At 43.4% G+C, this 20,133-nt stretch overlaps 1 protein-coding gene across 1 annotated transcript in view; it reads left to right on the forward strand.

Moving 5' to 3' along the window:
• The window catches only part of VPS53 (VPS53 subunit of GARP complex), a 132,807-nt gene that overhangs the window by 10,433 nt on the left and 102,241 nt on the right, over positions 1-20,133 (forward strand). Inside the window, exons 3-5 of the mRNA XM_055402900.2 lie at positions 890-939; positions 2,788-2,854; positions 19,976-20,062. Of these exons, the coding sequence (XP_055258875.2) occupies positions 890-939; positions 2,788-2,854; positions 19,976-20,062 (204 nt within the window). The remainder of the gene's footprint in view (positions 1-889; positions 940-2,787; positions 2,855-19,975; positions 20,063-20,133) is intronic.

Consider the following 20,133-nt stretch of genomic DNA (forward strand, 5'->3'; position numbering starts at 1 on the left):
TGTGGAGGAATACACAGATTCTAAGTGTACAACTTGATGAATTTTCACCAAATGCACAAAGTCAGATAACCACCACCCAGACCAAGAAATAAAGCATTAGTAAAATCTCTTCTCCTAACTCCTTCTGGCCCCTCCCTGTCACTGCCTCCCCCACAGTTAACTACTGTCCTGGCCTCTGGTGCAGGAGAACAGTTTCTCTCACTTCTGAACCACATAATGAAATATAGTGTATGCTCTTGTGTTTGGTGTGTGTGTGTGCTCGCACACATTGTGTTAGTAGGCTTGATCCACGTTGTGTGTTGTAATCTACATTCATTCGTAGTTGTGGTCCTAACGATTTTGGTGAATGAATTTGTCATGTTCCTTTATAGCAGGGATCAGCAAATGTCCTCTAAAGGGCTGGATAGTAATTTTAGGCTGTGGATTATTCAGTCTCGGTTGCAGCTACTACTCAGTTCTGTCTTTGCAACTCAAAGGCTGATGTAGATAATATGTAAACGAATGGACATGGCTGTTTTCCAATAAATTTTATTAACCAAAAATAGATTCCAGGATGGGTTTTGCAGTTGTTGTCAACTATTGCTGTACTTCCCCGTCTACCCTGCCACACTGCACAATTTGGGATCTCTTAATTCCCCGACCAGGGATTGAACCTGGACCCCCGGCAGTGGAAGTTCTGAATCCTAACCACTGTACCACCAGGGAATTCTCTATGCCTTTTTTTCTTTTAAGTAAAAATTGTGTTGTACTGTATGATTCGTTTCTTTGAGATGTCATAAATAGCCATTATATATAAAAAGATAACCATTTAAATAGTTCATCATTTTTTTGTGAAAGAGGAATTCCATTAAGTGAAATAATAGCTGGCACTTTTCCTTCTCTGTTGTAGTCTCTGGCAAACATTGATGAAGTCGTGAACAAAATTAGACTGAAAATAAGGTAAGTAACATCATGTGATTTTTTTTTTTCCCACTTTTATTTATTAATGGGCCTGTGGTTCTTTGCTGCTGCTCGGCTCTTCTTCAGTCATGGCAAGTGGGGGCTGCTCTCTAGTTGTGGTGTGCAGGCTTCTCATGGCGGTGGCTTGTTGCGGAGCGTGAGCTCTAGGGCCTTTGGGCTTCAGTAGGTGTGGTACATGGGCTCAGTGGTTGCGGCTCCTGGGCTCTGGAGCACAGGCTCACTAGTTGTGGTGCACAGGCTTAGCTGCTCCTCAACATGTGGGATCTTCCTAGTTCAGGGACTGAACCCATGTCTCCTGCATTGGCAGGAGAATTCTTCACCACTGAGCCACCAGGGAAGCCCAACATTATGTGATTATTAATAATGAATGAAAATATGCTATTCATTTAGTAATGATCACCCTTACCTGTGAGAACACTGAAATCTCAGGTTCTGTGTAAGATGGTAATTTTTAAAAGAATAGTTCTTTTATCTGGTTTCCATATGAGCCTTGTGGCAGAGAACTCATTTCTTTGATCAGTCTTCAATTGTTTATTTAAAAAAAAAAGGAATCTGTACAGGCCATTTAGAACAGTTGAATATAAAAGGAGGCAAAAGCATTTCTGCTATATTTTTAATGGCTTTATTTCCCTAGCAGACCTACCCTTTTTTTATATTCCCAAGGCTTAGAAATGAAGATGGACTTATATTTTTATCCATTGGCCACTTATCAGCTAACAGCATGGTCAGATACGCTGGTTGGTGTGAGTGGTGGCTGATTATTACACATTGTGATTAATCCAGGATGTCTAGGGTGGTCAGCAAATGTCCTTCCTGCCAGAGAGTCTTATTCTGGTTTATCCATGTCTGAATTTCCAGTTTTGACACATGGTAGATACTCAAAGTTTGTTCTTTGTAATTATTATTGTAATGGTTGATGTCATAACTTTAAATAGTTTTTTTGTTGTTTAATTTTTGTTGAGGAGAAACCTTCAGTTTGAATCCAAGTGATGATTTTTTTTTTCCCAGACAACCTTTGGGTTTTCAGGTAAAGACCTCTGCCATTAATATTTTGTTCAGTTGAGTACCTTAAAAAGTGCAAAGAAGCCTGTTTACTGTTTGGGCTGACTCTAGCAGTTCTAAGAGAGATCACTAAGTTGTCCAGGGTTTGTACAGAAAATGAAAATTCCCCAGTGATCCAAAAATCACTTATGAGCCAGTTATTTTCAGCTTCTTCCACCGTACTTTTTTTTTTTTTCTAATGTCTTCTTCAAATGAAGGATGAAATTGACTGATATAAATTTCTGTAGTTGAAGTACCATTAAATGGCCTCTGTTCAGCTGTAGGAGAAAGAGGAAGTGGAGGCCACAGATCTGCCTCCTGTGGTCAAGGCCGAGGCAGCAAAGCATGGATTTTGTGTATCACCTTGCTCCTTATATCTTTTAAGGGTGTTACTGACGAAGGTTTTTGTGTGGGATAATTTGAATTCTCTGGCTTGTTCCCATAAGGTTTCAGCAACTTTGTCATTTCTGGTTTACTCCATGAAAAGTATTACAAGTTATATTGGTCGTTTTGACCAGCTCTGAACATTAAATAAAAATAGCCTTTAAGAAAAAAGAACAAAGATGACTCATCAGTCTGTGCTGGGCTTGGCTACTTACACTACTGCCCCCTCACTGGAGTCCAGGACTGCAGTCTTCCTTGCATCACCCAAACTTGTTTGGTTTTCTTCTGAATAAGTAGCTGCAGTCTGTAGAAACTGAGGGAAGGTTACTAGCATTTTTCTTTTGGTCAACCTGGAATCGAGATTATTTTAATGATTTGTGTCCTTTAACTCTTTTTTGCTAGGAGACTGGATGACAACATTCGAACTGTTGTAAGAGGTCAAACAAATGTGGGACAGGATGGCAGGCAAGTAAGTAACATATTCCTCCGTGTTCATTACATCCTCTGATTTCTTCAAGACCCCACAACCAGCTGACCAGTATATTGATCTGCCTGCTTACAGAGCACTTTCTTACTGATCTGTCCCGTATACAGCAGGAAGCTTGCACAACTCATCCCACTACTGGCAGAGATAGGCTGCCCAGAGCAGCCATGAGCTTTCACTCGCATCCCTTAGACCAGAAGCCGTACCTTGTAGCACAGCTTGCCCAGGGCCAGGCTGAAAGGCACACTGAAATGAGAAAATGGAGGTTTCCTTATCTTTCTGCTGGGTGTCAGGTATCTCTGAGCCTCCATTCTGCTCTTTCACTTTCTGATTTATTTCTGGTCGTGTTTTTCTCCTGTTGCGATCTGTCCACACTGAAAGCCTCGTGCTCTCCAAGCATGTCCCGTGCTTTATGGACCTATGCTTGGGTAAGTAAGTAAGTGTGGGGAAGTGTTAGCCACTCAGTCGTGTCTGACTCTTTGCGACCACATGTACTGTAGCCCACCAGGCTCCTCCGTCCATGGAATTTTCCAGGCAAGAGTACTGGAGTGGGTTGCCATTACTTTCTCCAGGGGATCTTGCCGACCCAGGGATCGAACCCTGGTCTCCTGCATTGTAGGCAGATTCTTTACCTCCTGAGCCACCAGTTATGTTCTTCTTTTTGCCTTAAAGGCACGTTCTCCTTTTTTTCTTCCAGTAGCTTCATTCTGAAATCGTACCCAGCTCAGATACTACTTCTTTTATGAAATTTTCTGTTCTGCTCAATTGATATACCAAAGGAATCAGAATATTAGAAATCCAAGTCCAGAGGGGACTTGAAACTCCTCTGGTCCACTCTTCTCATTTCACAGATGAGAAAGTCGATCCCAGCAGCCATCAGTTAGAGGCAGAGTCTTTCTGCCCACAAACTCCCATGGGGCCTGGCCCCTGCTTTTCTGACTCACAGTGAACACATCCCGTCCCTTTGGCCAGTGTGTCAGCTCCTTGAAGCCAGAACAGTATCTTTCTCATCTTGGTGTTACTCAGAATGCAAAGTCCACCGGCCATAACATTTTATTCAGCAGTATTAAATGTTTGGTCTGTGGGAGATTATCTAGTATTTGTAAATAAACAAAAGCCCTCTACCCGAAAACATCACTGGGACCAGTGTGTATGTCCCTTTAAAGACGTTTAAAGCTTGACTGGTGCTTGACTAGTCCCGGCTATCTACCATTTAAAATAATAACACTGCTGTTTAGCGTGTTTCCGCCTATATTTAGAAAGGCTCACTAGAAACCCTGAAATGCATCAGAGATTCTTAAGTATTTACAGTTTTAAGAATATAAAATTAAAATGAATCATTCCTGAGGGCTTTTTGCTGGGTCATGCCGTGTAGATATCATACCTTTCAGTTACTTATGTTTTAACCTGTGATGACAAACAGGCGGTCTCGGAGAGGCAGGGCCTGAGGTAGATGACCTGGAGGAGAGTCAGCCCTCTCCACCTTCACTTGTTCGTAGGTTGCTGCAGCAAGGCAGGTCATATTTCAGGGAGCAGCACATTTTCAAGAATGTTTAGATAGCATTTCAATCTGTAATGGAATTTCGTGTTCGTCTCCTTAGAATCCAGACAGAAAGGAAGCCCGGGAGAAGTAATTGCTTTTCCTGTCATCCCCTCCATCTGTGTTTTCCAACAGTTTGTAATGCAAGCTGAAGGAGAGACCTTTTTTTTTTTTTTCCAGAGAGCTTTTGAGTCCTATCCTGGTCAACTCATAGGGGTGAAAAAGCCTTAGTGTCCAGCCCCACTAGCCGGTGGTTTGCTGAAGAGAGGCTCCATCCGACTGGCATGGACTCAGGAGAATTACGGATGTTCCAAAACATTGGGCTTTATAGGTCAAGAGTCCTCGGTTCCCTCTTCCCTGGCACAGAGGAAAGTCTGCCCTCAGAAAACTTTTTTCCGAAGCTTCTAGGGAACGCTCAGAAGGGGAGAGCAGAAATGAGGACAAAAGGCAGGTTTCCTTTCATCATTTCCTCTCGATTGTGCGCACCCAGGACAGATATGCTTTGTCACCTGTGTGAGTAAGAGGAAAGTGTTGACTTCACATTCATGGTGTCTTCAGAGATGTCTTTTGCAGAAAAGGTCCTTCTGGAAAGCAGTGTTTCTGACTCCAAAATTATTTGTGGAGAGGAAACGATTTAGAAATTGAAGACACAGTGAGGCAGTTTCTTTAGTTTCCTGACATTTCTGAAACGCCCACCTCCTGGTTAGCACTCTGCTGCGCGGGTTGGAGAGCCTTCCATGTCGACCACCTCCTAGGTGGGCGGACTTGAAGTAGTCTAGTCCATGACCTTTTGTAACCAGAATGTGCTCATACGAAGCTACTACAGCTCAGAATTCTCCCAGTTTTTATCTGTTGAAATCATCAGGCAAAAGCTTTAATTAAATACCCACATGTTTGAAACTTTGTGGACGAGATGAGTCAATACAGCAAGCACGTGAGCCGGTATGCTTTGAAACTTAACTTACACAGCTTCCCAAGAATTGAAATGGACAGTCTGAACAGAGGTAGAGAGAGGCGACTAGAGGAGTGGGTTAGAAGAAGGAAGAGTTTGGGTGTGAAATTTCGAGAGTAGCCAGACCTTGATCAGTTCCTAGTCAGCTCACTAAGAATCACCAAGAGAGGATCAGTCCCAGGACTTCCTTCAGTCTCTTGTGTGGAGCTTGTCTATAATGTAACTATTGCACCAAAGCAAGACTAAGGTTTGGGAGGGAAAGAAAATGATTGCCGTCTTCAGCTCTGCTCACTCAAACTTTGATTTGGAAGAAGCATATAAGATCATTGTAGAACCACCTCCCACCCAGTTCAGGAATCCTTTCTATGACATCTCTGACATTTCATTATCCTGCTTCTGCTTGGATACATGCAGTGATGGGCAGCTCACTATTTTGTTATTCCGCAGGACCATTTCTTCCAGTTTTCTACAGCTTTAATTGTAAGAAACTTCTTTTTTTTTTTAATGTATTTATGTGACTGCTCCAGGTCTTAATTGCAGCACATGAGATCTTCTGTCTTCATTGGGGCATGCAAGATCTTTAGTTGCAGCATGTGGGATCTACTTCCTGACCATGGATCAAACCCAGGCCCCCTGCATTGGGAGCCTGGATTCTTAGCCACTGGAGTGTCCCCATCTCTTCTTGATTTCAGGAGACTTTGCCTTCAGTTCTCTACTGGGTTCAGAGAAGTTTTGATTTTGCTTTATTTTTTTTCTCATTGTTAATTTAAGAGCAACACTCGTTCCAGCTTTCTGCATCCCGGGCAAAAGCACAACTGACCAGTGGCTTTTAATATAGTTTAGTATCAGAAGTTCAGTAATAAGATTTCAGATTCCATACTGCAACCAATCTTTAAGAACCTACCACTTTTCCTCAAAAAATTTAGATTTACCATACAAAACCAGCAATATGTCCAATGAGAACACTAATTGAAAAAGATAACATGTACCTCAGTGTTCTCAGCCTTATTTACATAGCCAAGATATGGAAGCTACCTAAGATATTGATCCACAGATGAATGGATAGAAAAGATGTGAAATACACACACACACACATACACACACACACAATACTACTCAGCCATGAAAAAGAGCATGACAAGTTTTCCATTTGCAACAACATGGATGGACCCAGAGGATATTGTATTTAGTGAAATAAGACAGAGAAAGACAAGTACTACATGTTATCACTTATATGTGGAGTCTAAAAAATAAATGAATGAATATAACAAAACAGAAACATACCTACAGATATAGTGGTTGCCTTATCTCCCCACAGATACAGTGGAGAAAAAGAAAGGGAAGGGAAAAAATTGTGTGCGTGCTAAGTCGCTTCAGTTATGTCTGACTCTTTGTGACCCCGTGGACTGTAGGCTGCCAGGTTCTTCTGTCCATGGGATTCTCCAGGCAAGAATACTGAAGTGGGTTGCCATGCCCTCCTCCAGGGGATCTTCCCACGGGCAAAATAGGAATAAGGAATTAAGAGGAATAAACTATTTTGTGTAAAACAAGTAAGCTATAAGTATAGTGTACAGCTCAGGGAATATAACCAACATTTTGTGGAGTATAATCTATAAAATTTCTGAGTCAGTTATAGATGTTTGAAATTAACATAATATTGTAAATCAGCTATCAGTTCAGTTCAGTTCAGTCACTCAGTCGTGTCCGACTCTTTGTGACCCCATGAATCACAGCACGCAGGCCTCCCTGTCCATCACCAACTCCTGGAGTTCAGTCAAACTCATGTCCATCGAGTCGGTGATGCCATCCAGCCAGCTCATTCTCTGTCGTCCCTGTCTCCTCCTGCCCCCAACCCCTCCCAGCATCAGAGTCTTTTCCAGTGAGTCAACTCGTCACATGAGGTGGCCAAAGTATTGGAGTTTCAGCTTTAGCATCATTCCTTCCAATGAACACCCAGGATTGATCTCCTTTAGAATGGACTGGTTGGATCTCCTTGCAGTCCAAGGGACTCTCAAGAGTCTTCTCCAGCACCACAGTTCAAAAGCATCAATTCTTCGGCGATCAGTTTGAAAAAAGAATCTACAGCTTTTCAAAAAGTTTTGCTGTAGTTTCAAAAAGGATTATCCACAAGTACCTGAAAAGGATATTAAAATATTGCTTTCTTTTTTAACTGCCAATCTTTGTGAAGCCAGATTTTCATCATATTTTTCAACTAAAACAACACATCACAACAGATTCAATACGGAAGCATGTATGAGAGTCCAACTGGTGTCTGTTAAAGTATATACCAAAGATGTTTGCAGAGGTATAGAAATAGTGCCACCCTCTCAAATTTGTTTGGAGGAAATACAGTTATTTTTCTTAAAAGCATGTTATTTATATTAACATGTAATGGGTTTATTATTATTATTTTTAAATGGATTCAGTTCAGTTCAGTTGCTCAGTCGTGTCCGACTCTTTGCGACCCCATGAATCACAGCACACCAGGCCTCCCTGTCCATCACCAGCTCCCGGAGTTCATTTTTTGAATCTCTCAGTTTTAGTTTCCAGTATTGTATATATCTGGAATATATATATATATATTTGGGATCCTCAGTAATATACTCGATAAGAGTATAAAGCGATCCTGAGATTTAAACATCATTAGAAATGCCCTTAATAGTATTTCAGTGTTCAGTAAGTGGGAATGATAGGAAATTTGTTCTTGATTTTAGTGACAGTGACTGTATTTCGTATACTTGTTCATTCACTTTTACAGAAAGTTAGTGATTTCTCTGTGGTGGGCTCTGTTCCAGGGGCTGGGGATAATATAGTGAACAAAACAAAGGTCTTTCTCTAGAGGTGATGCGAATTTTGTGTTAAGGACATATCCTCATGACCTTGGTTCACTGACCCTGTTTGCCAGAAAAAGAGATGTTGAATTTTATTATGTGCATTCTCTCCTTATTCTTTTTGAATATTTATGTGCTTATTTGGTTGTGCCCAGTTGCAGTTGTGGCACACAGAATCTTTAGTTGCGGCATGGGAACTCTCAGTTGTGCACTGACCAGGGGTTGAACCCGAGCCCCCTGCATTGGGACTGCAGAGCCCCCTTTCAGTGGGACACCGGGAAGGCCCCTTTCCATCTTCTTCAGATACGAGCATATGGTTTCTCCATTTGATGATTAGCTTAGTGTTGTTTTAAGTATTTAACCCTCCTTAAATACCTACTGGATCATGGTGTTTTGTCCTTTTTTGTTGAATTCTGGCATGATTATCTTGGATTTGCATTCCTGTTCAAAAACTTCATTCCTTTTTCACAACTGAATAATATTCAATCGCATGTACCTATCACATTTTGTTTATCCACTCATGTGTTCCTGGCCATGAACAATGCCATAATGAGCACTGACATAGTAATACCTGTTTGAGTCCCTGCTTTCATTTCCTTACAGTACATACAGGTATGGAATGTCTGGATCACATGGTGATTTTTTAATCATTTCAATATTTAATCTCTTTGGAAACATTTTTTCCATATTGTTCTGAACTTTAATAATATATATTTCCTCTTGACAAGCATATGTTCCTGTTTTGTTTTCATTTAATACATATAGACAGTGTGTTTCAGATTAGTTATAGGCTTAAGTTTTTGTGTTTGGTACCTAACAATGATGCTGCTGCCCTCTTCAAAACAGAAAACTACCAGGATGATTTCTTTTAGTTAGCATGTCCAGCAGTTGGACTGTTTCCTTCCTGACCTTAGAAATACATCAAGTCCCACTTGTGTGGAACACGATTATTAAAAATGGTTTTAGGAAAATAGTATTGCCAAGAAGGAACACTGAAGTTTATTATTCTTCTGAGCCATCTCCATGTAAATTGGCACTCTTCAGGTGCCAAGAAAGAAGGTCAGGCATAGCTTTTGCCATCTGCTTGTTTCCATGTTAAGGGCAGTCACAGGTTTAAACTAGAGTCTCCACATCTAAAGAGGAAAATGCCATTCATCAAAACCGTAGCTGCTCTGGCTATTATTACCCTGGTTACTGTTACTTTTGACTGCTAGCTGTTAGTGATGGAAGGAAAATTCCACCCTTAGTCTGTTTGCCGGTTAGAAAAATCATAGTATAACTGCTGACAGGGTGAAGATTTCTGGGTTTTAGATCCCTGACAGAAGTCATCCAGGTGTGTTTGAACAATGAATGGGAATTTGAAACTCTGTTACTTCATGTAAGAACTTGACCTCCTTTTTCCCTCTCCCCTCTTTCATCCATGGAAATACAGAATTTAGAGCAGCATGAATTCGGTTCTTTGGTGGTTCTGTCAACATTTCCATTCATAAATCCCTGTTTTCAGGAGTCTGTAACATAACTGTAAAATTGCCTTTGCTCTAGTTTGGACTCCGAGGTCTCTGGAAGGAGATTAGTTTTGCAAAACCAGAGAAAATGCCTTTTTAGTCTGTTTTGGTTTGGTGTTCTGTAGTTGTCTAAATCAAAGCTCTAAAATTCGTGTAGCATTGTATCACATGCCAGGATTTCTGGGTTTTGTTTCCATGTTATATTGTGGACCCTCTGAGCAGATGCTATGTTCACCTCTGTGTTATGTGACACCTAGAATTTGCATGTTGGGCAATCTACATTAGTGTCACTCTCATAACAGAGGAGGGTGTTTCTTCTAGAGATATACTTCAGTTCAGTTCAGTTCAGTCACTCAGTCGTGTCCGACTCTCAGCGACCCCATGAATCACAGCATGCCAGGCCTCCCTGTCCATCACCAACTCCCGGAGTTCACTCAAACTCATGTACACAGAGTTGGTGATGCCATCCAGCCACCTCATTCTCTGTCGTCCCCTTCTCCTCCCGCCCCCAACCTTTCCTAGCATCAGAGTCTTTTCCAGTGATCAAATTGCCAACATCCGCTGGATCATGAAGAAAGCAAGAGAGTTCCAGAAAAACATCTATTTCTGCTTTATCGACTATGCCAAAGCCTTTGACTGTGTGGATCACAATAAACTGTGGAACATTCTGAAAGAGATGGGAATACCAGACCACCTGACCTATCTCTTGAGAAACCTGTATGCAGGTCAGGAAGCAACAGTCAGAACTGTACATGGAACAACAGACTGGTTCCAAATAGGAAAAGGAGTATATCAAGGCTGTATATTGTCACCTTGCTTATTTAACTTATATGCAGAGAGATATACTTACTGACAGGTAAATCTGATGGTCCAAATGCCATCTTTTATAAAACAGAAGAGGTAAATTGAGGGAGTCTTTATTCCATTTCTGACCTAGTTACTGACCCTTGACTTCTTGTCACACTTCTGAATTTTCTTGTTCTTAGTCACATGGCAGCAGTAGGGATAGATAGCCAACTGTTATTCATATGATAATATCACTTATGCTAGGCCAGGTGCTACACTTTCTTTTTCATCGAATACTTGGAGATTCTGATGTTTGGAGATTTGGGTTTCTCAGTTAGCATCTTGTGGTCCAGTTTCAGTACACTTGTCAGCCCTGTGGTTATTCAGATCTCTGGAAGGAAGAGGGTGGAAGCCTAGTGTGTCATTCTCGATTGATTCACTATAAGCAAAGGCACATTTTGAATTGCTTAGACAGAAGGTATGTTTTTACTTGTTTGTCTTAATCTGCAATGCTAATGTTTTATTACAAGATAACCTTGTTTATTTTGAGGAATTCCCTGGCAGTCCAGTGATTAGGACTCGGCGCTTTCACAGCCAGGGCCCAGGTTCGATCCCTAGTCAGGGAACTAAGATCCCACAAGCCATGTGGCCAAAAAAAACCTCCCCAAAACAAATAAACATGTTTCTCTTACATTCAGCAAAATGTTGCATCAATTACTTTGTCCTCACGAAGATGTGCATTAGGCCACCTAGGTGTTACTCTCCCTGTTTTATAGGTGCAGGAACAGGCTCACATCTGTTTTATGACTTGCCCCGAAGCACACTGGGTGAGCTTAATAATAAGGGATTCAGATTTTCTTTTTTTGGCTGTGCCACGTCTTCGTTGCAGCATGTGAGCTTCTCTAGTTGTGGCGTGCAGGCTCGGTAGTTGTGCTGCGAGGGCTTAGTTGCCAACAGCATGTGGGGTGTTAGTTCCCCAGCCAGAGAAAGAACCCATATCCCTTGCATTGGACAGTGGGTTCTTAACCACTGGACCATCAGGGAAGTCCCAGGGTCCAGATCTTCTGGATCAGTATACACATACTGGTGTGTACCACATTCTCATTTTTTAAACAGTGACAAATTTTAAAAACAGATTCGGGAACCATTTTTTCTCCACTATGGAACCTGAAAAGTTAACTAGTTCAGAGGGGAGTCCAAACAGTGACCATGACTGTGGCCTCATTAACCATCTGGGCCCCTCTCAGCATGAAGAAGCTGGACTAAGAGAAGAGCTCCAGGCAGGCAGGAAGGGAGAACTGAGTATTGACTGCTCACCTGTGGTCCTGGGCACAGGGGATCCAATCCTGAGGGAAGTGGAACAGGAGGAGACAGTCTTCCAGATGAAACCTGCGGTGCTGGTGGTAGGAGGGGAGCGTAGCCTAAAGCGCTTTGGTACAGAAAGTGTGGAAGTGTTAGTTGTTAAGTCTTGTCTGATTCTTTGCAACCCTATGGACTATAGCCCACCAGGCTTCTCTGTCCTTGGGGTTCTCCAGGCAAGAATACTGGAATGGGTTGCCATGCCTTTCTCTGGAGATCTTCCCAACCCAGGGATTGAACCTGGGACTCCTGCGTTGCAGGCAGATTCTTTACCATCTGAGCCACCTGGGAAGAAGGGAGGTATAAAAAAGTCAGCTGAAGGAACATCCAGAAGCCAACCCTGAATGAAGACCAATAGTATAAATGAGCATTTGTTATTCAGTGATTACAATTGGATGTGATGGTAAACTATGGAGGATTTGAATTTAATTTAGCAACTGGGAAGTCCTAGCAGGAAGTAGTCCTTTGTTAAACCTGAGTGGATTGTTCCTTTAAATGTGCCCCATCTTCTAAAGTATAGGATTTCTGTACCTTTTATTCAGCAAAAGCAGCTGAGACTCGTTTGAACTTTTCCTTCTCTAGCTGCATTTGGAGTTGCTGCGTTAAATGTGCTCATCCGCAGGGGTTACATTTCATCAAAGGAAGCTGTGCTTGAGTATGTTCCCCACACCCTGCTGTTTCAGGGCAAACAGATTTTAAGTTACAGGTGATAACAGATATATGCAGAACTGTAAAATGTAAATGTTTAGTCTTGTTTGGGTACTGCTGAGTTTGTGTCCCAGCCCCATCTTAGGACTTTAACTTCTGGCTTGTTTCCTAAGCACAATAAAAATGAACTCTTTGACTCACATCTTTGGGGATGTGGTTTGCAGAAATCATAAATTAAAGTAACTTAGGTGGAACAGAGCCTTTTAACAAATAAGGTGAAAATTACTCCTTTTGCCCTTTACATTCTTTTGGTTCCCAAACTTGGAAAGAAATCTGTGCTTTAAATCAAGCCCCTTTATACCCAGGGTTTCTGAATGGGCTGTGGAAGAATTTGTGTTAGCCTCCAGTGCTTTGCCTCTGAAGGGTGCCCATCTGGCATTTGACCAGGGCTGCCAGACCTGGAAGGTACCTGGTGTATTCCAGGCCTCAGAGGATGTTGTGCACATGGAGCCATCCATGGCAGTGAGATTCCTGGAGCCTCTGCTCCTGTTTGGCGTGATCTTGAGGCACAGGCTGCATTGTTATTATTGCTGAGACTTTTTTAAAGCACCTCTCCTTCAGCTTGGGATGCTTTGTTTCCATAGCAACAGCTCTCAGTGGTGCCAGGCCAGCCAACAGTGTCAAAAGAAGAGCCATTCCATAAATTGAGGATACTCACCGCTCAATGTCTGCCTTTAGTGGATGCCCAGGGTCCCCCTGTTTAGGCCTTATCAGATATGGTCGCCCTTTGCAATGTTTTCATGGAATCCCTTGCTTTCCAGATAATTCTGGCATTCATACCTCTTTCTATTGGTTTCATCTTCTAGTTATTTCTATTGATATTTCTTATGTATCCCTCACAAACTCTTTAAAGATTCGTTCCCCCATCTAGCAATCTTTTTTTCTCAGTATCTAGCTTTAGTATAGGCAGTAGGCACTCACTTTTTTTTGACCGGGTGAGCAAGAGATTGAAGTTTTCTAACCCTGGAGAATGGCTCATTTGCAGCATGATTTGGCGAGACCATCCACAGATCCTTGAGCTGCCCTTCTGTATGCCCTGCAGATGTTGGACTTAACCAGCCTGCTTGCAAAGCTCTAAAATATGCGTCATCAGCCTTTGTTCTTAGAGGGATAGTCTCATCTGAAATGTCACACTCCATCTGGGAAACCAGAGAATAATAATAATTACCATTAGTGAGCCCCATTGATGAACTGAGTCTTCCGTCAGGATTCTCTGGGTGACAAAAGACAAAGTCCAGTTCAAACTGGCTTAGGTGAGAGGATCACTTGGAAGGCTCTGTTTATTTATTTGGCTGGCTCCTGGTCTTCGTTGTGGCGTGTGGGACCTACTTCCCTGACCAGGGGTCAAACCCAGGGCCCCTGCACGAGGATTGTGGAGTCTTAGCCACTGGACTACCAGGGAAGTCCCTGGAAGGCTAACTGTGTCGTTTTGAGTAACCTCTGAATAGTGTTGCTGCCAGGCTTCTCAAGCAACAGAAGGTGGCCCTGGAATACAGCCCTGGATCTTTCTGGGTCGGTCTCTCCAGGTATCAGCTTCATTGTCTCTACCTGGAGACCAGCTACCATCTACCCTAATTTCACATCCTGGGGCTGCCTTCACCAGAGAGAGATGAGCTTTGTTTCCCAATTCATTCTGAAAAATCACAGAAAAGTTCCAAGTGGCCCAGCTTGGGCCTGGTCTGCCTCTGGGACAGCCAACTCTGTTAGAACATAGAGGAAAACTCCCAGGAGGAAGGCAATGTCCTGAGTAAACAGTACCCAAGGTGTTCACTGCTAAGCCCTGTTTTCCTTCCTGACAAGTCTTTGGGTTGGGACTATTGTCCCTGTTCTAGGGATGATGAGTCTGTGCCTCTTAGATGCTGAGGTTGAGTGGCTGGACAGAAATCACGCAGTAAGTGGCAAGACTGGCATTTGAATCCCTGTTTGCTGGTTCAGGAACCCCCTGCCTTTTACTAATACTGTGCGTGGCCTTTCCAAACAGTCGGAGGGGAACTGACAGACGTAAAGTTGAACAACAGAAATGATAGCAGAGTAAGTGGGAAGATATCATTTTCTTTCCAGTCACCTTAGCCCCTTACTCTTCTTTCAGAGAACTTAAAGCCACATCAGTTCTGAAAATGAGCAGCCTCTTCCTCCTTCCTGTGGTGGCAGCAAATGGGATCTCAGTTTTCAATCTCTGAAAGGCTGCCCATGGACTACAGGATAAAGGCAGTGTAATTCTCTCAGAGAGTGAAATTAGATGCATCTCGGAGCCAGAGGGGAGGTTAATTTCTCTAGGCATTTTCATTGGCTCAGATCCTCGCTGTCTACACAGGTGGCAGACAGCAGTTCCGGGGGGTGGGGTGGGAAAGAGGTGAAAAAAGAAGAAATCAGTGAGGTCTGTGCCAGGTTCCACACTGCTTATCTTCCATGCACATGACCTAGTGCGGCTTAGGTAGACCATTCAGCATCTACTTCAGGAGGCAAGGAAAACTAAGAATAATGGTTACAGTCCATAATGCCCAAAAATACAGAAAAAGTGTAATTGATTCTGCTGAGTCTTCTAGGCCAGTTCAGTGGGTCGCCTTGAACCTCCCATTTGGAGAATCTCAGTCGGTAAAGAGGATGGCCACAGTCACTGCTTCCTAATAGCATCCTCGGATGCAGGCTGCAGCCACGCTCCAGTGCTCAATTCGGAAACTCCGCTAAGCGTGGATTGAAAGCAGACATTTTCGGGTAATTAGTTCTGTTTTTAATCCACATACAGCCTGGAATGGAAAAGTAGCCACATTTTATTTTAACGAGTGTCTAGGGGCAATGCCAGAATCATTCTTTCAGCACGTTTTCTCATTAGCTAGGTATAAAAGCATTTTAGGGTCATTTAAAAGTAAAGTCTTGACCTTCTGTAGGTCCTAGGATATTTCCAACTACAAAACACTCCTCCTCCAGGGTGACTGATTTTTAGATATAAAATATTAGGGTAGGTGTTAAGAATGGACTTGCTTGATGGAGCGAATACTTCAGAAGAAACTTTTGGACTCTGGAAAATGAATTATATTAAATTTCCTCAACTTCAGTACATTGTTATAACAAGCAAAAGTATTCCAGCCTGAAAAAAAAAAAATCTGGCAGACAGTTTATCTTTCTTTAAGACTGTGAAATGTAAGATGGTGTGAGTCTTACTTCTTCGCTGAAAAAGCAGTACCTTAAGCAGAGACAGTTCTGGTACGATGCCAGATGGAGAAGAAGAGAGATGTAGAGACAGAAACCCTTTCTCTGAGAAAGGACTGTGGAAACTTCTTCAGACCTGAGATCGAGGCATAGGATATGGCCCTTCTTGCCTTTCCTTTCACTGAATGTCATGTGTCTTAGGGGGTTTGGGTGGAGAACACTTTGGCTTTAATCCCATCAGTGCATCCTTAGACCATGACGTGACCAACAAGATCACAGAATTGGATGCACAGTTCTGTGCAATTGGATGCTGTGCCACAAAAAGTGACTCTTTTTTGATGGGAACTTGCCAACAGGGGCCTCTGCAGTGCTTTCTCACACAACGGCCAAACATTTTTTAGAAGGTCCAGTAGGTTGAGAATTTACTCACTTCTGGCAGCATTGGGGGCCTTAGACTTTACATTAGCCAAATAGGTAACAGTTACAGAAGGTGGGTTGCTGTAGTTTTGAACCACTGCGTACAGTGGTGCCTGGAGTTAGGGAGGGCTGTGCTCATCCAGAGCAGTAACTCAGCACTGCTGCTCTTCTGAGAAGTACCCCATGGCGTTTATAATCTGTTGGCAAATATTTGTCAAGTTCTAACTCTGCTCCAGCTTTGGTTAGATGCTGTAGTAGAGGTGAAAGTAGTGAAGGTTATTTGCTCAGTCGTGTCCGACTCTTTGCAACCCCATGGACTATAGCCTGTCAGGCCTATCTGTCCATGGGATTCTCCAGGCAAGAATACTGGAGTGGGTAGCTATTCTCTTCTCCAGGGGATTTTCCCAACCCAGGGATCGAACCCAGGTCTCCTCCATTGCAGGAAGATTCTTTACCCTCTGAACCACCAGAGAAGCCCTTAGTTGAGGTGATGCTTTGTTACCAGAGTCACTTTGGAGAGTGAGAAGGATCTATTGGTAATTATACTCAGACAGTCCTTCTCTTCTGTGATTATCCCATTACCCACCCTCCCATCTACTCCCCTATCAATTTCTCCTCTTCTCGTTTTCTGTCTTATCTTCTCATATCAAAAGCTTTATGAAAAAAATAGTTAAACCAGGAGTCAGCAAGCCTTTTCTGTTAAGGACCAGGTAGTAAATGTTTTAGATTTTATATATCATCTGGTCTCTGCAAAAACCCATCCATGCTATTGTGTGGTACAAGTTCAGTTCATTTCAGTTCAGTTGAGTCGCTCAGTCGTGTCCGACTCTTTGTGACCCCATGAACCACAGCACGCCAGGCCTCCCTGTCCATCACCAGCTCCCGGAGTTCACTCAAACTCATGTCCATCGAGTCGGTGATGCCATCCAGCCATCTCATTCTCTGTCGTCCCCGAGTCCTCCTACCCCCAATCCCTCCTAGCATCAGACTCTTTTCCAGTGAGTCAACTGGAAAAGTATTGGAGTGGCCAAAGTATTGGAGTTTCAGCTTTAGCATAAGTCCTTCCAATGAACACCCAGGATTGATCTCCTTTAGAATGGACTGGTTGGATTTCCTTGCAGTCCAAGGGACTCTCAAGAGTCTTCTTCAGCACCACAGTTCAAAAGCATCAGTTCTTCAGCGATCAGCTTTAACAGGTAAAACCTAAATGAAAGGGATTAGTATGATTCAAGCCAACACTGTTTACAGAAACAGGTGTGGCAGACTAGATTTTGCCTTGAGGTGTCATTTGCTGGTCCCTGCTTTTCATGCACACTGCCTCCACTTTGTCACACCAGTGTCCACTTCTGTTCCTTGACTCCACTGAAACCGTTCCTGTCAAGGTCATCAGACGTCCCTGCTGTTCATTTTGGTGGCAGTCTTCTGTCCTAATCTACATGAATTTTCTCATATGGAAACACAAAAGACCCGAATAGCCAAAGCAATCTTGAGAAAGAAAGATGAAGTTGAAGGAATCAGGCTCTGTGACTTCAGACTATCCTACAAAGCAACAGCAATCAAAACAGTATGGCACTGGCACAAAAACAGATCCTTTATTACTTTTTCACATTTTAATTTTGTTAGAACTTGCTTTTGGTTTGTCATCATCTTAGGAACTCTAATGTTGGTCAGTATGGCAGTCAGCAGTGCTCAGCAGGATCTTGTATCCTGGTTTTGAGGAAGTAAATGTTAGAAATAAAGAAGAGAATTCCTGGGAGGGGTGGGGAGGTGCAGTAGATGGGCATGGATTCACTGGGGCCGTGGCTGAGGATAGGAAGTGTCCGACAGTGGGCAGGCCTAGAGGTGGTGAGTGAGAGGGAAGAATAGTATGTATGTATGTGTTTATGTATCTATCTATCCGTAGGTGCAAACATACATTTGCCCAGGCTGGTCATAAGCCCTGGAAATAGACCTAGTTAGCATCTGTGCAGTTTTTTACACCTATTATGTCATTGAATCCTCCCAACAACACTGGAAATAGATTGCATTGTCACCACTTTGCAGATGAGGAAACTGATCCCTAGAGAGGTTATCCAGCTGGTATGTGACAGCACAGGGAGGCCTCAGACACCTGCCTTCTGGCTGGAACGTGGCAGGATCTCTCACTGCTCCACAACTGTTTTGGGGGTGCTGAATCTGGGAGTGAGGAAGGCAGGATGGTGGGAAGCAGAGAGGACACAGTTGCTGATTGAGGCATCCTTTCAGGAGGGAATGGGGTTGAGGGGCTGCTCAGGGGGACCCAGTTCCATTGCATCACCCATTTGGACTGATTACTCCTCTTCAGGTAACATTTCCCAAATTACAGATACCAATGCCAATTGTTGTTCTGAGATTAAACCGTCTGATGATTAAAATACCTTAGTCCAGACGGCAGACGTGACCAGTATAAAAGCTCCTTTGCTCCCCAGCCTTGGTAGATACAAGTTCAGCGATCCAGCAGGACAGATGCACACTCTGCCTGCCCCGGGAGGTGGTCTGAGCAGCTGTTTATTCAAATAGCATCACCTCAGTCTTGGCAACGAACGGTCAAAGGAAGCTGAGACACAGTCTCAGGCAGCAGTTCAGCATTCCTCGACCCCAGCCTGAAACCCCTGCCGATCCCAGAGGTGGAAGAAGGTCAGAAGAGACCTCTATCAGGGCTGAGCCACACTAGGTGAGATATTCCAGCAAGAGGGAGTAGGCCCAGCATCAGAACAAGCAGCCTCCCGGAAGCCAGGGAAGGATGGGGAGACACAGTCCCTCCTTCCAGGCAGGGAGGAATTACCTGCCCAGGAAGCTGCCTTAAGTTTGCTTTTTGAGGATGTTTGTCAGCAGAAAGGAAGATGTGTCAGTTTGTAGTCCCGAGGCAGCTCTTCCTCTGGCTTCTGCTGAAGGCGAAGGTTCAGACCTGTCGGGGCTTTTGTCTTCCTTCCTGCATCACAGCTCTGCTGTCCTCTGTCCTCTGTCAGGGTGTTCTCTGGGAGGCTGGCCGTTTGTCCTGTGCAGGCACAGATGGCCACACACAGACTGATTACATTTTTAAAGGGCTCAGGAGGCCCCATTAAGACAGGCCACTCTTAAATCCGAAATAAGTGAACTGCGTTCGATGAAATAAAGCTTGAGTTCTTCAGGCCGCTGCCTCCCTCACCAGGATGTGTGTTCTAGTGTGCAACGGAGCACCTTCTCCACTTCAGAGATGTTCCTTCCCAGACTCGCACAGTTGCAGCTGTGGGTTGTGATGCTTTTCATGGGTGTCATCTTCGTTGGGCTTTATTTCAGTGGAAATATTTGGTTCACCATTAGTTTTCTGTGTCCCTTTGTAACTTCTCTTATTTCTAAGTGGGGTACCTAGGAGTGTCTTTAAGGTTGGCCACAGTTCTGGAGTCCCCATGCACAGCTGTGATTTTTTTTCTTTTTTTTGAAGGCTCCATTTTCTGGAACTTCCAAAATCTGGAGCATCTCCTGCCCTCAGCTTAGAGCCACCTCTTTGTCTCTGCAGGCTTTTGAAGGTTGCCGCGTGCGTGTGCACATGTGCACACACAGATGTGCATCCCTGTTCATTTGTTGTCATCAGTATGTGTCGTGTTCACTGAGATAGAGGGAAATAGTTTAGTTTTTAAATTAAAACTTTATAATTCAACTTGGCAAGAACCCTGAATGTTTATCTGCCTGTATCCAAATGCTGGACCCCCTTTGTCTCTGCTGCGCAGGACTCAGGTGAAATCGTCGACACAAGCGCGATGAAGCAAGAGAGCTTTAGGCATTTCCTTCTGAGACTGCACTTGATCATGGTGTAGGGACTAGTGCTGCTTTGTGCTTCATTTATTCCTCTCTTTCTAGGCACTTGAAGAGGCCCAGAAAGCGATACAGCAGCTCTTTGGAAAAATCAAAGATATCAAAGACAAAGCAGAAAAATCAGAGCAAATGGTGAGTTGAGGTTTCCTCCTGACATTTTTGTACCAGCAGAGGAGGTTGACTTGTCATCCAGTCGTGTACTG

This window comes from Moschus berezovskii, chromosome 20 (assembly GCF_049115385.1).
Source record: "Moschus berezovskii isolate FMDL1 chromosome 20, NW_MosBer_1.0, whole genome shotgun sequence".
NCBI lineage: Eukaryota > Metazoa > Chordata > Mammalia > Artiodactyla > Moschidae > Moschus > Moschus berezovskii.